Source organism: Rhinoderma darwinii, chromosome 1, assembly GCF_050947455.1.
Source record: "Rhinoderma darwinii isolate aRhiDar2 chromosome 1, aRhiDar2.hap1, whole genome shotgun sequence".
NCBI classification, from domain to species: Eukaryota; Metazoa; Chordata; class Amphibia; order Anura; family Rhinodermatidae; genus Rhinoderma; species Rhinoderma darwinii.
Window position 1 is genome coordinate 524,848,623 of NC_134687.1, and position 13,379 is coordinate 524,862,001.

Consider the following 13,379-nt stretch of genomic DNA (forward strand, 5'->3'; position numbering starts at 1 on the left):
TCTATCTATCTATCTATCTATCTATCTATCCAAAGTCCAAATACAATGTCAGCCGCACAGCCTTGTAAATCGTAGGTGGGTGCTGACCTTCCCAGGTCAGGGCTAACAGACCTGCTGTAGTAGAATCCAAAAATCAGGCAGCACTCCAAGGTATAAGCAAGGTAGAAAAAGGTGCTTTATTGGTCCATATACACACGACGTTTCAGCTCAACACAGGAGAAAGGCTCCGGTGTTGAGCTGAAACGTCGTGTGTATATGGACCAATAAAGCACCTTTTTCTACCTTGCTTATACCTTGGAGTGCTGCCTGATTTTTGGATTCTATCTATCTATCTATCTATCTATCTATCTATCTATCTATCTATCTATCTATCTATCTATCATCTATCTATCTATCTATCTATCTATCTATCTATCTATCTATCTATCTATCTATCTATCTATCTATCTCTTATCTATGACATTACTACAGCTATTTTGCATATATTATGACTATATATATATATATATGTGTGTGTTTTATTCTTTTGTCGGGATTCGAGTTGATATCTTATGACGATACACTACATGTTGGCATCGCTACTCTGACATATAAGACAATGTATCGCCTCCTCGTGCGTGTGATGTGAACAATGCAACATGTGTGCCGCCTGGACATCTGTGTGCTGCGGCTGCCGGGGACATTGGCCTGCAGGTTAAACGCTACCATGTTCTCAGAGGCTGGTGAGGGCGCCGACTGCAGCGTGGTAAGGGTAAAGCTCCAGTGCCAGAGGCGGCACTTCCCTGGCTGCATTTCGCCTGTTTCAGTAGTGCCTGTGAAGCAGCCAGATTTCAGTGTAATTCAATTAGTCCGGCTTCAGGGAAGGTGGGGACATTTTTGCTGGCTGGAAGCACCGCCTGTTTCTCATGTTGCCCACCAATCCTGTTGCAGTGAGGAAAAAAAAAGAGCGAGAGAGAGAGACTATGGAAATGTGTAAGCAAACAGCAGCTCTTGCCTTGAGTGGCTGCTCCGGGCTCTGCCAGCCCCCCCTCTCCTGCCTAGTAAAGTGCATGAGATCTCACATGATCACCCGGCGGCTGTGTAAGCCTCTCATGAATACATCATCTGCAAGATTAGTGCTCGTACCTGCACACCCGCTGCGGGTGTCAGCGCCCACCTTCTCCAGCTAGATCTATATACACGCAGGGTGCCTGCCTGCTGCAGCTGTATACATAGGACTGCACAGATTGCCTGCCCGCTCCATGCTACATCTACAAGCAGTGAGTCTCTTGCTTTATGAGGGGTGGGACTTTTTGGAGGGGATTTGACTCCATCCTACAATTTTTTCCTTGTCTGTCTTTTAACCCTTTCCTCCATGCACAGCCTTTTCTCTTTACTGATGTATAATAAGTTTTTTTTTTGTTCTTCCTTTTTGCCTTCCCTCCCAAGCATGGGAGCAGCTGCGGTTACTGCGAGGCTGATGTAGAAGACGGCGTTTCATGTGTCTGATGTCGGATTTTGTGGCTCATTTTATTTATTTCAAACTGTTTCCTGCTCTTACAAGTTGATCTCCCGGGGACTGGACAAAAAAACCAAAAAAAAAGTGACTTTTCCCTCCTGTTGATGCCTGGGGCAGTATCTGGACCTCATCTTTATGTATGTGGCTGTTTTATGCAGAAGACTTGGATGCATTTCCAGGAGTTTGTTGTTTTTTCTTATTTTTTTTTCCCCCAAATATAAAACAATTTAATTTGCATCCCGGGCATTGCGTTTGGATGTGAGACATCGCACAGCTTCTTGGATTGTTCCATTTCTTCTTACCTCTCAAGCATCACCCTGCTGAAAGAAAGGACAGAGGCGGGGGGTGAGGGTACATAAAGTACCCCCGAAGACACGGACTCGTCACACCGACTGCAGCACGTCCTCTTTACACTTGTGGCTTTGGAGATGGCAATTGCATGATTTTTATTTCTATACGGATAAGAAGCTCTTGTACTTGGGTGTAAGTTGTGCGTCAGCAAGACCCTTCACCTAAAACCTACTTCATTCTCCTTGACATTGTACAAGCCATTTATTCAGCAAGTGCCACCAATACAAGTCCACGAGTCCTTGCATTCATATATAGTAACTTTCTACAAAAGGAGAGCTGGCATATATATATATATATATATATATATATATATATATTCTGGACTGCACCGGAACCAGTTGACCTGTTCGTTTATAAACCTGTGAATTGAATCTTACTTTTCCTTTACTTTGGCAGGAGGGGTTGGCATCTGGACCTTGGTGCGCCTGAGGTGCCCCCCTGGGAATGTATCCCTTGTTTCTTTGCCCTGCCGTGTGTGCAGGGAGCTCTGTGTGAATGTGCACCGCCCTGCTACTCCTGCTCTCAGTAGCAGCCTTACGGCCTGCAGCACGTCCCTGAGCCAGGTTGTCTCTCCCATTGCTGCAGCAGTGTCCCTGACTCATTCATACATTCTTTCCTATTAACTCCAAGAAAAGCAGCAGAGCTGTTCCTGCATAACCGGAGCCCAATACTGCTCCGCTCCTCTTATTCGTCTGTATGCGCTCCTCTCGCGCCCCCTCTTTTTGGCCGGGAGTGATGTTGCACGTGGAGATGTTGACGCTTCTGTCTCTGCTACTCTGGATGTGTGTTTGCAGCCAGGATCCTGGCTCCAAGGTGGTTGCTGATCGCTATGCGGTGTATTGGAACAGCACCAACCCCAGGTAAGGAGGGGAGGGGGAGGTTGAGCACTGAGATTCTGCTTTGTACTAAACACACGCTGTCCAAATCCGGCAATTGATCTCAGTACTGTACCAGGTAACATATTCCGGTTGAATGGTTGTGGAGCAACATGTCACTTTTAATATTGTACTATTATTCATTCTTGTTACAATTTATATTTCTTTTGTACTATACATTATTACCAAGTAGTGCTCTATGTACCACAAAGCCCTAGTAGAGTATGTAGAAATGCTCTGCTTTGTGCTATATGAGCAGACAGTTCCTTTATAATGCCTTGGAATCAATAAGGGACTATGTCAGCATTAGCAATGACTCGCCGTGTATTCCGTTATGTCTAACTCTATAAAACCTGCTGTACATTGTATCCGCGTTCATCTCCAATCCCATCTGCTACATACTTTGTATAATACAACCGACAGGTTTACCTAGGTCAAGTCCACTAGTAAAAGTTACTCCAACTTTCCAGATCTGCCATTCCGATTTTCAGTTTTCTTACATATAGAATTCTAAAATTTTAAGGAAACTAAAAAGTAGCAAGTAGCAGTTGGTCCGGTCAATAATTAACTTGCAGGCATTAACTGGACGGTTTTGGGAAAGTTTTCCGGCAGTTTTCCTCCCCCACCAGTCGTCTGATGTCTGCTCATTGACAGCGGAGTGGGGTAATATCGCTCTAACCTTAATTGAACAAACTCATCTACATCTGTCAAACTCCACTAGTGTTTTCATTCCTTTAGGACCCTAAAACATAATGACGCTTTGAAGCAAAATATTTCAGTCATCCGATCGGCTTCTAATTAACTCTACATAAACATGTGTTTTTCCCCTGGAAGTTAGATCTTTTCTTAAAATGTGCGCCCTAAACGGCAGCTGCTTTGGTTAAAGATGATTAGTACAATGAAATATGAGAATAGGAATACATTTCAAATGCCAGGGCAAATTAGGCCGGAAATAATACCCATCAATGGGATTAAAAAGGCATTAGTGTTATGGTTTAGTACAAGGTATTGTAAAATAAACCTGAATAAAAGTTTTATGGAGAGGACCAGGCAATAACTTTCTTGAGTTATGGGCACCGGTGTTGGAGGCAGCAGTTTTTATTGTTTTGTATGTTTTTGTTTTTTTTCCTTTCTTAACCTAGAATAAAATTACATTCCTTTTTTATAAATGGTGACCATATGTTCGACAAAGTCACCCGGCTTCTATATTATTGTCTTGTTAAAACAGATGTGAACCAAATCCCCCTTTACCTTTCAGCCAAGCTGAGGAGGACATTGTATGGAGGGTTATCTACGTTATATGCCTGTGATACTGCTGTTTAGTTTGAGATTAGTACATTGATTTTTGTCACAGGTCATGTTTTTTAATAGATCAGAATAGCCTGCAGAAAAGTCTCGTGCTCAAGAGGGAGCTGTGGAATAATCTCCAAGTTAACAGTCATTGCGGTGGATACCGAGGAGCTCGCAACAACTGAGAGAAAGGAAACTTTAAAGTTGACATTTTCTCATAGGAAGAAGTCTCCAGATTTTAGGGTCTGGTCATATGCACAAGGTGGTCGGTAGAGTTGCACTGCAAACATCATAATACACAGATACAGCTTTATGTTGTCAATGTAAAACGCGTCATACGTGTCAAATACCAAAATAAATTAAATCGCTGTTAAAAAATAAAATCTACACGTCTCAAAAATATTCTCTGAATCCCCTCTGGCCCTTAAGTATTTAACGCCCGATATTGCGTGTTATTAATGGGGCACCTCAATGAAAGTAGTGGTCAAGCTGGGGCACCTCAGACAGGATTTTCTCAGTAAATTTTAAAGCAAGGCCAAAATGTGCTTTGATTTTTCTTGGGAAATGCCAGCCGGAATCTGGATCTTATTAAATGCCTTCCAGAGTTCATTAATTGCAGTGTAAAACATGCAAACGACTGATAAGAACATTTCTTTTGTTCTGTAACGTCAAGATACAAATGAATGAGTGTAGTCGCTTTTCTTTGTAGACACAACCCCATGTAATAAAACAGGAGTGCTAGTGAAAGTCTGAACTGGAGAGCACTACTGTGACTGCCAGGATTTATGTGATATATGGTTAAGCTTAACTTTTTAAGAGCATTGATGCTTCCCCCAACGTCCCACAGACAGCCATACAAAAACAGTACAATGCAAGAATACGACTTTAATGAAATAACCCGCTCTTAGTATTCCCGAAGTTTGGAATGATTTTACTGGAAATATAATCCTGAGTAATACACGGCTACTTCTAGGTCCTGTAAGTTCTGGCAGCTATTATAAGTTCTATTAACAACCTGATGAATTCTCAAAGTCGATTTTCATTTCAACCTCCTTCTTATGCAGAAAATGTGTTTGAAGAAGCAGTAATGAAGTTTTTTGACTTTTTGCCAAAAAGCTGCTGTAATAATTAAAAGTGTCTGGTCCAAAATGTGTCTGCCTGGAATTGTGAAATATTGCATCCATAACAAATCATTAATATAAGTCAGGCTTGTCAATTAGCAATATGCAAAAGCCATCGCATTTGTCTCCTAAGCCTGACACCAGCAAAGAAAGATTATTTTTGTATCGTGCTTGAGTGAATATGTTTAAGTCCTTCTGTAACCTCGTAACCTACATTTTTAGAAGAATCTACGTGCTTTCTCCAACAATATCCTCCACATTTCTGCCATAGTTGTTATGTGCGGAGGCTCTACCAGCGCTAAATTATAACCTAGACTGACAGCACTATTTAAGGTCTACCATAGCCGGCTATTAAGTTGGGCTACTTGTCAAATACTTCGTCATGGGACATTCTACCGAGTTTTGTTTTTTTATAATTACATATATATATATATATTCTAAAATTCGCTCCACACAATATATCTCCGTCCTCATTGCCATCAAATTTTTGGTGTCAAGGAAAGGTGACTTGCCAAGGTCACCAACTTTTACCTCATACTTCAATGTACCGTACGTTGTCCCAGCATAGCATGACTACGTTATTGTGCGGATAATCGCTTTCTGTGTTTCATAATGTGGACAAACGGATGTAATAATGGACGCAGCGAGTCACGCATGTGCAGGGAAGTATTCTGATTCCAATCCCTTAGTTCTTAGTCAGCTTCTAGAATACAGAGCAGTTTCATTACCACTCCTTGCATGGCTGGCTATTGAAATAGCTTTGTTTCAGCTAAATTCTTCTAAGTCTGTCTCTCGATACTGCAGAACGGGGTTTATACTCGCTCTGGGCTGGTTTTCAAGATCTGGAAATCTATGGAGGGCAGCAAAGTTAAAATAAATAGCCACATTCTTGATACATCGGTTCCTGCTTCCAATTTCCAGAGGGGTTTTTGATTTGGCAATTTCAATTTGAGGGACGAAGAGACCAATAAATTTTTCATGATTAAAAGTATAGGAGTAGTGTTGTGAGAAGTTCATTACATGCAGCTTGCTGGCTTTATAAGTGTTACTCCAGCCTGTTATAGCTCTGAAATAATACCTTGGTTATTTCAAATGGGTTCCTGTAGCAGACTTGTATTTTCCCCTTGTGAATCCCATGCAATCAACAGTAGTTTTACAGACCTCATCTTTGAAGGAAGGGCACCTAGTTAAGGGTAAATTACCCTTCTGTAATTCTTCCCATTTAATCTTTTGCAAATGGCCGTAATGAAAGCAGTACATTCCACCCGGTGGCCCCGTTTCCTGTTGCAGAGGGACAGATAAAGATGAGCCTTTCTTTCTGTCCCCTGTTGCTATGGACCCAGCAATCTACCAGCTCCATGCTGGGCTGAGAAAATGAATGAATACAATTAGTGCTTAAGGAAAGTTGGCTTGTTACGTTTTAAGAACCTCCGTAGACAATCGCACATGTGTACATCCAGAGTTTTTGCACTTTCAATCACGCCACCTCGGCAGAAAAAAATCCACCTTCAAAACATTTTCGGAAGAACTTGCACTTCATTTACGCAGATACTAAAATTAAAAATCTGCTCGTGCAGTCTTCTCCGTTTCCTTTTAAATCCGACCTTTGGAAAGGGAACTTTTTTAGTCAATTAACAGTTATTTCGTTTTTAATGTTGGAGGAGATGTGTAAAATTATACGATGCGGCCGAGTAATAAGAGCATAAAGTGTGTACACTCATTTTAATGATGCCAATAAATAGCTGGTGTCCACTGCTGATGTGTCCCGGTGCCTCGGAGGTATGGAAAACCCATCACCCATGCCAGGGCAGCTCGGCTATGCTTTGGTAGTATAGATGTCATACGGAAGAAAATAACTCGAGACACTAAAACTTTATAGCAAAAACAGGAAGCTTGGACATGAACTCGGACGGTGTCTGCTCGGTGAAATATGACTTCTATAATTAAGTGACAAACTCATCACATTGAGGTTTTAAGGTGACATGAAATGGTGACGGTGACGCCTAATCTTCGTTTTTATGACTTTAGAATTAACTTTTAAGTCTTATTTAATATGGTGGCAGTAAAAATCTTGAGGTACGCTGAAGATAATATGTGATCTTGAGCATGAGGGAGTGCGACTGATGGTACCGGTGACATCATATTGTTTGGATTTTTAGTATTTCGGTTATATCTCTAATTCAATGAATAGGCTGCGTGTCAGCGGTTTAATATCTATCTTGAATCACTTCATTATTTCACTTCAAGTAGAAATACCTTTTCATGCGTATCATGCTGTAAACATTCGCCTACTGGAAATCGCAATTGTTTTTTAAAGCTACATAGTAATTTATTAACTTAGTCTCGAAAATTTGGGTGGGGGGGGGGGATATGGACATACACTTATACACATACAAGATCTGATATACTATGATACACATGGTATGGTCAAGTACAAATAATATGGGAATCAAACAGCAGAAATGTAGCCACGCTGAATTTGCCATTTCACTATTTATATTGAGTACTGTTGTAGATTTACCTGCAGTCCTATGTAAAACCACAACCAACACACTATGTTTTTAAGCTGAATTGTGCCGAATGACCAACTTGCCTTTGTTACGTTTGTATCAGTGGTTATGTTGTTCTAGAAATCTATGGAGAAATTGCCTCAAGCCGGTCAAAGTCATCAATATGTGATGTTATTGTGCTGCATGCTGCCTAAGCACAAAATGGCTTCCCTTGGATATTTTTCAAAGATGGCCGCTAGTTGTCTAAGGAGTTCCATAAATGGAGAATGCATGTCAGATTAATGGGAATGAAGGCAGGAGAGATCCTTGTAGAGAACGTCAGCGCTATGAATGCAGCGATGTATTCTACGCCAGAAATCCTTCTCATTTGCAATTTGAATAGATTGAAGCCTATTTTTTGGCAATGTAAAATTGGTAATGTGTTCCAAGTGCGATTGTTAAAGCATGTTTGAAGGTTTTATAGCAGTTATTCCCACCAATTATTTCCTTCCTTATTAAAACACAGTAATATGTGATCCCCCGTCTTACATTTTAGGGATTATGTTTCACAAATCTTCCCGAGAGAACAGGAAGGTAGCAAGGTGGGACCACAAGTTTGTTTTACCTACTGTATAAAATAGACATAAATCGCATGAAATCTGATCTGTAGGGCATTGTCTGACTCCATTAATGGAAGAAGACATAAAATACCTTTTACTTAGGGGTCAGGTATAGTTAAAGCTAAATATGCAATGATTGTATTGACTGGGAAGACATATGACTACAGCTTATGACAATTTACTGTCCCACAACCTGAATTCTACATTCTACCCTATTGAACTGAGGAATTAAAATCATTTCTTTTTGTTAAGGCGTTTTATTCAAAGTTATCAAATACTTCTAATACCGGGCATTTCATCCTAAAAGTCTTCGCGATATAATGGCGCACTACAGTTTTTCATAGCAAGAAAATGTGATTTTACATAAATACATGTAATATATGTTGCTGGATCCCTTCCTGAAGATATTTATAGAGGTGGCAAACAAATGTAATTTATTATGTGTACAACCATATCCCTAGACTATATGTATACATATATGACAAATTGGATATATAGATGTAGCAGAGCTGAGTTACTTTACTAACTGTATTGTTTGTGCACGTATCTACAGCTGAAAGGAAAATCCAACTAATATACAGATATATCGCAAGGGGTTGTGCCTAAGTACAAACTCAGCTCTGCTACAGTTGACTAACTCAGCTATACTATATCCCTGTTGTGTGTACAGGATTTTGTCTTTTCTACTTCCCTTTTTTAATTTTCCGATAAGGCCATTTTATATGCGAATGAGGCAGGGGAATATGGTGGACACCAATGTCTAATATTACCCTAAATCCCTAAACTGTTTTATTCAGAATCGTTTTATATATACATATATATATATATATATATATATATATATATATATATATATATATATATATATGTGTGCATGTATATGGATGAAATTGTCCATTTTGTCTCCAATTTCATTTTTTTTTTTATCTGACCAGATCAAAAATCATGAAGTAAATTAGTCTGTTTATTCCAAATTCGCATAAGAACCTACCAAATACTATAGACTCTTTGCCATAATCATATGTGCCAGGAGCAGTTAGGCAACATCTACTATTCCCAGTATAGTCTGCCACTTATATTAGTCACTGGTTTCCCAATTCTATAATCTCGTTCATACAATATGGGAATAAAAAAATGGTCATTATTACATATAAGTATTCCATATTATACTTTGGATAATCTATATGTATACATTTCAGCGTCCATTTTGAATTGGCATCTGTGTTTGGCACATGGCCCTCAGACATGAAATTTAGTTCTGATAATATTTTCCTATTTAATTGTGTGAACAGAGAATATCAAAAATCTTCCTTTGTCTGCTCATGTTGCTGAGTGCTGTTGAGGTTTCTATTTCCAACTGTCCTGTAAGTTATTAGTGTCTGTCAAAGCCATAATTGCCGCTAGTTCCTCGCTCTCTGTTCGAAAAATGCAGCAAATCGAGAAAGTAAATGAAAGGCATTTTTTGTTACTTGAGTTCGCCATTGTGCAATGCTTACACTTGGCCTTCTTTATTTTTAGGTAGTTTTGCATAATTTAGCATTGTATTATTGAATTACATGTGGGGGGTTTATAATAAAATTGTATTTTGATTATAGTTTTGGAAACATTATACGGTAATTCCAACATCTTGCATGACGCTGTGCATGAATTAAAAGTTGGTCCCATTTCATAACAGCATATCAACATATAAATAGAAAGTTAGTCTCATGGCATCTACGTCCAGAATGAGAACGGCCCAATAAGTAGGGTTCGCGGTCTAAATAGTGCACAATTTTCTTCATTATTTAATGTATATTTATTTAGTATATTTGTATTACATTGTCCAATGCATTGTATAAATTAGCATTTACATATCATCTGCATACATATCAATGTATGATAAAAAAAAAAAAAGTTGTGGACTATGGCTTGTCCGATAGAAGTGCCATTCCTCTATTTGCAAAAGTTTTCTTTTGAATCTTCTATTTGACTACTTTTTTTTCTGTTTTTCATTATTTGATATACATACAGTGTGTGTGTGTGTGTGTGTGTGTGTGTGTGTGTGTGTGTGTGTGTGTAATATACCCATTATATCACATATATTGTATTGTTAAAGGTATGCCACATCTAGTATCTCTATCTATCTAATATATCTTTTTGTATATTCATTACAAAAATAGTAGCTATACCATTAGAACGTTAGCATTTGTATGAATAAGTGTTACACAATTTTATTTTTTATATTTTAGTGGTTGATATCCATTTCGAATTTTTTCAAATTTTTAACTACACAAAATGGAATAGTCATAAATATATATATATAATAAAAATGTGGTAAAATTTCTTAAGAATAGCTTTATTCATTGTAATCTAAATGAAACATCAACTAGTGCAATAGTTTCTAAGTAGTTACGTTGGATATATTTACATATGATTAGTATATGTATTCAATTCCAACGTCTATTCCCGAGATTTCATTTATCATATGTTCAAGTTTGCTTGGTGGTAATTTTTTATTTAACATTTTTTGTCTATTTTCTACATAGTAATATATGCATTTCAAATTGATGGGTGACTCCAAGAATAATACCCCACAAATTAATGGCTCCCTTGTAATATTTTCCATGTGATGTTGAATTAACACCATTACCATCGATGCTTGGCTTAAAATCTGGGCATTAGGTAAACCTGTGATAATTGCAACCTTCTATATCCCGCCAGCCTATTTATTAACTTTATTCATGTATTCCCCCTTCTTCATGTGTAATATATTAGGGTGCCTTGCCAGTCTGGTTACAATGGCTACAATATTGTCACTGAGCGCTCATTATGGTATGTAAATTTTGTTTGTACAATACTCATTATTGTATTTCAGATTGCGCTCTGATGATCTTTCTTGGTTTAATAGTGCGGATTTACGAAATCCTTTCGCCCGCTAGCAACGCTGCGTGAAAAGTTCTTGTCGCCATAAAGCTGGCATTAAGATACGCGTGTGTGAATGCCTCACAATTAAACTTGGGAAAGAGGTATTATCATATCCCCAAACTTTTATGAGTTTATATGGTTTATGTGCTTTGTATATATGTGACGGATTTGTATTTGCCGATATATATGTGTCGGTGTTTGTAGAACGTAGGAAACATGATGTAAAGTGTAGGATGTTTTAAGAAAAAGACAAGAGACAAAATGGCGAACCAGCCTGATTAATACTGGTGACATAACGGTTTTAGAAACTTTTATAACTCTTCTAATGGCTACTATTGATCAGAAAGACAAAAAAATATATTTATTACTCCTTAGTGCCGAAATGCTAATACTGTTTATGTCGCTCCCCAAAGTATTCCTGCTGTTCTGGGAAAATAGGGAAGAAATAAGAGCTGCCAAAAAGTGTGTCTCTTTATTACTAATTAATCAGGTAAAAAGGCACCTCGCTGACAGAACCAATGTCAGCGCTGACAGCCTCTCTGGGATATTTTATTTGAAATACTGTAAAAAAAAAAATAAAACTAATTAAATGATTCTCAGGAGGCCTCTGCTCTATGAGCTGACATCACAATGCTCAGTCGGAAATGTATTGGAAAATACCTTAACAGGTCACTTTTATGGGTTTTCATTGACTATGCTTCTATAGGCATCTAATGTAATGACATTATTCCGAATTATTAACCAACCAGTTAACATCAGGACCTGACCAAACTAAAAAATCATGGTGCCTAACCTCAATAACTGGAACTTTCTGAAATGTTATCAAAGCAAAAATTTCTACTCCAAGTATTTTTGCTCATTACTTTATAGTGTATACAGCTTAGATACTTTATGTGGCATCAACATTTCTCTGACCTCTGAGCTTATCATGGAGATTTAGCGCTTGAGGCACAAGGAGACCAGAAGACTCTTCCCAGATCACAAAGAGTTACTGCATTTTTCAACAAAAGTATCTAAGTATCGAAACTATTTGTACTTTTAGAATTCTTTGCATGCAGAGGGTCCATGAAAAGCAGTTGCGCCGACTCTGTTGTAGAGTCGCAGTCCTTGACATCTCAGCTTGGGGCCCAAATTTCGCAATTTACCAATTTATTTATAAATGTTTGTCTAAAATTTACCGAACCTCTAATCTGAACATATTCGGCACCTTGTACACAGACTGTATCCGATCATATCTAGTCTTAGAGAGTTTGATAGGCAGCCACTTAACCTATCAGTAAGTTTTTGGTGCATGGAAGGAAGCCGGCGTGCCTGGAGGCATACCATGTCATCTTCATGTAGCGTGGTTGGAATCAGACCCGCGACCCCATTGCTGTAAGGCTATAGTGCTCACCACTGAGCCAAATGCTGTCCACAGCCGCAGTTAAATTCGATTAAAAGGAATAAATAAATGATAGCATTATTTTCTAGCCAGGACACTCTCCGGAGTCATGACTGCACTTCACTTCGCAGATAAGGTTGGCATTATATATATATATATATATATATACATATACAACATTCTATTTCTTTTCTTTTTCAGTCGTCTGTGTTATCCTTGGACTATAACTCTAACAAAGAGACAATATTCAATAACAAGCACACCAACTGGATTTTATTACATTGTATTTCTTAACAAAGTACAGATGAAAGAAAGCATCCATGTCTGCAAAAATTATTTGCTTTTAAATGACTTTATCCAGAATGGAGTGCCAGTATTGCTACTAGTCAAAATCTACTTCAGCATATTGATGTTCAATTTTTTTGTTAAAAGGGATGAAATACTCCGAGGCAGAGGCTGCTTCTCAGAATCCGCCAGTCAATTTTCGTTTCATCCGGTTGAGAGCTAATTTAGCAATACTTAAAGGTTTCATTGCCTTGTAGTTAATTAGCAGCAAGCAATGAATGCGAAATGAACTATTAGCGCACATTGTCCGCACACGCATGGTCTTTGTGTGCAGGTCTGTAACACGTACACACATGTTGGGGTGTTCTGGGATACAATGCTGTAAATCAGTAACATCAGTGTTAGAAGTGCATCATATTCACATCCACATGTCTTTTCACTAACATCTTCCATTATGGACACGGTACTCCTAATTAAATGGCTGGTATTATATTTTAGGTTCTTATTACCAAGCTAACAAAAGGAAAATGAGAGATGTAGTATGTCCGTTAGGGGAACAATGACA

The 13,379-nt window shown here is 38.5% G+C and overlaps 1 protein-coding gene across 5 annotated transcripts in view; it reads left to right on the plus strand.

Annotated features, from left to right (window-relative positions):
* The first annotated feature begins 862 nt into the window (after positions 1-862).
* EFNA5 (ephrin A5) overlaps positions 863-13,379 on the plus strand; it is a 388,616-nt gene continuing 376,099 nt past the window's right edge. Inside the window, exons 1-2 of one of the 5 annotated variants that reach the window (XM_075854835.1) lie at positions 863-1,259; positions 1,429-2,709. In XM_075854835.1, coding sequence (XP_075710950.1) covers positions 2,546-2,709 — 164 coding nt within the window. In that variant the 5' untranslated portion in view covers positions 863-1,259; positions 1,429-2,545. The other 4 variants (XM_075854832.1, XM_075854836.1, XM_075854834.1 and 1 more) reach the window with 4 other exon arrangements.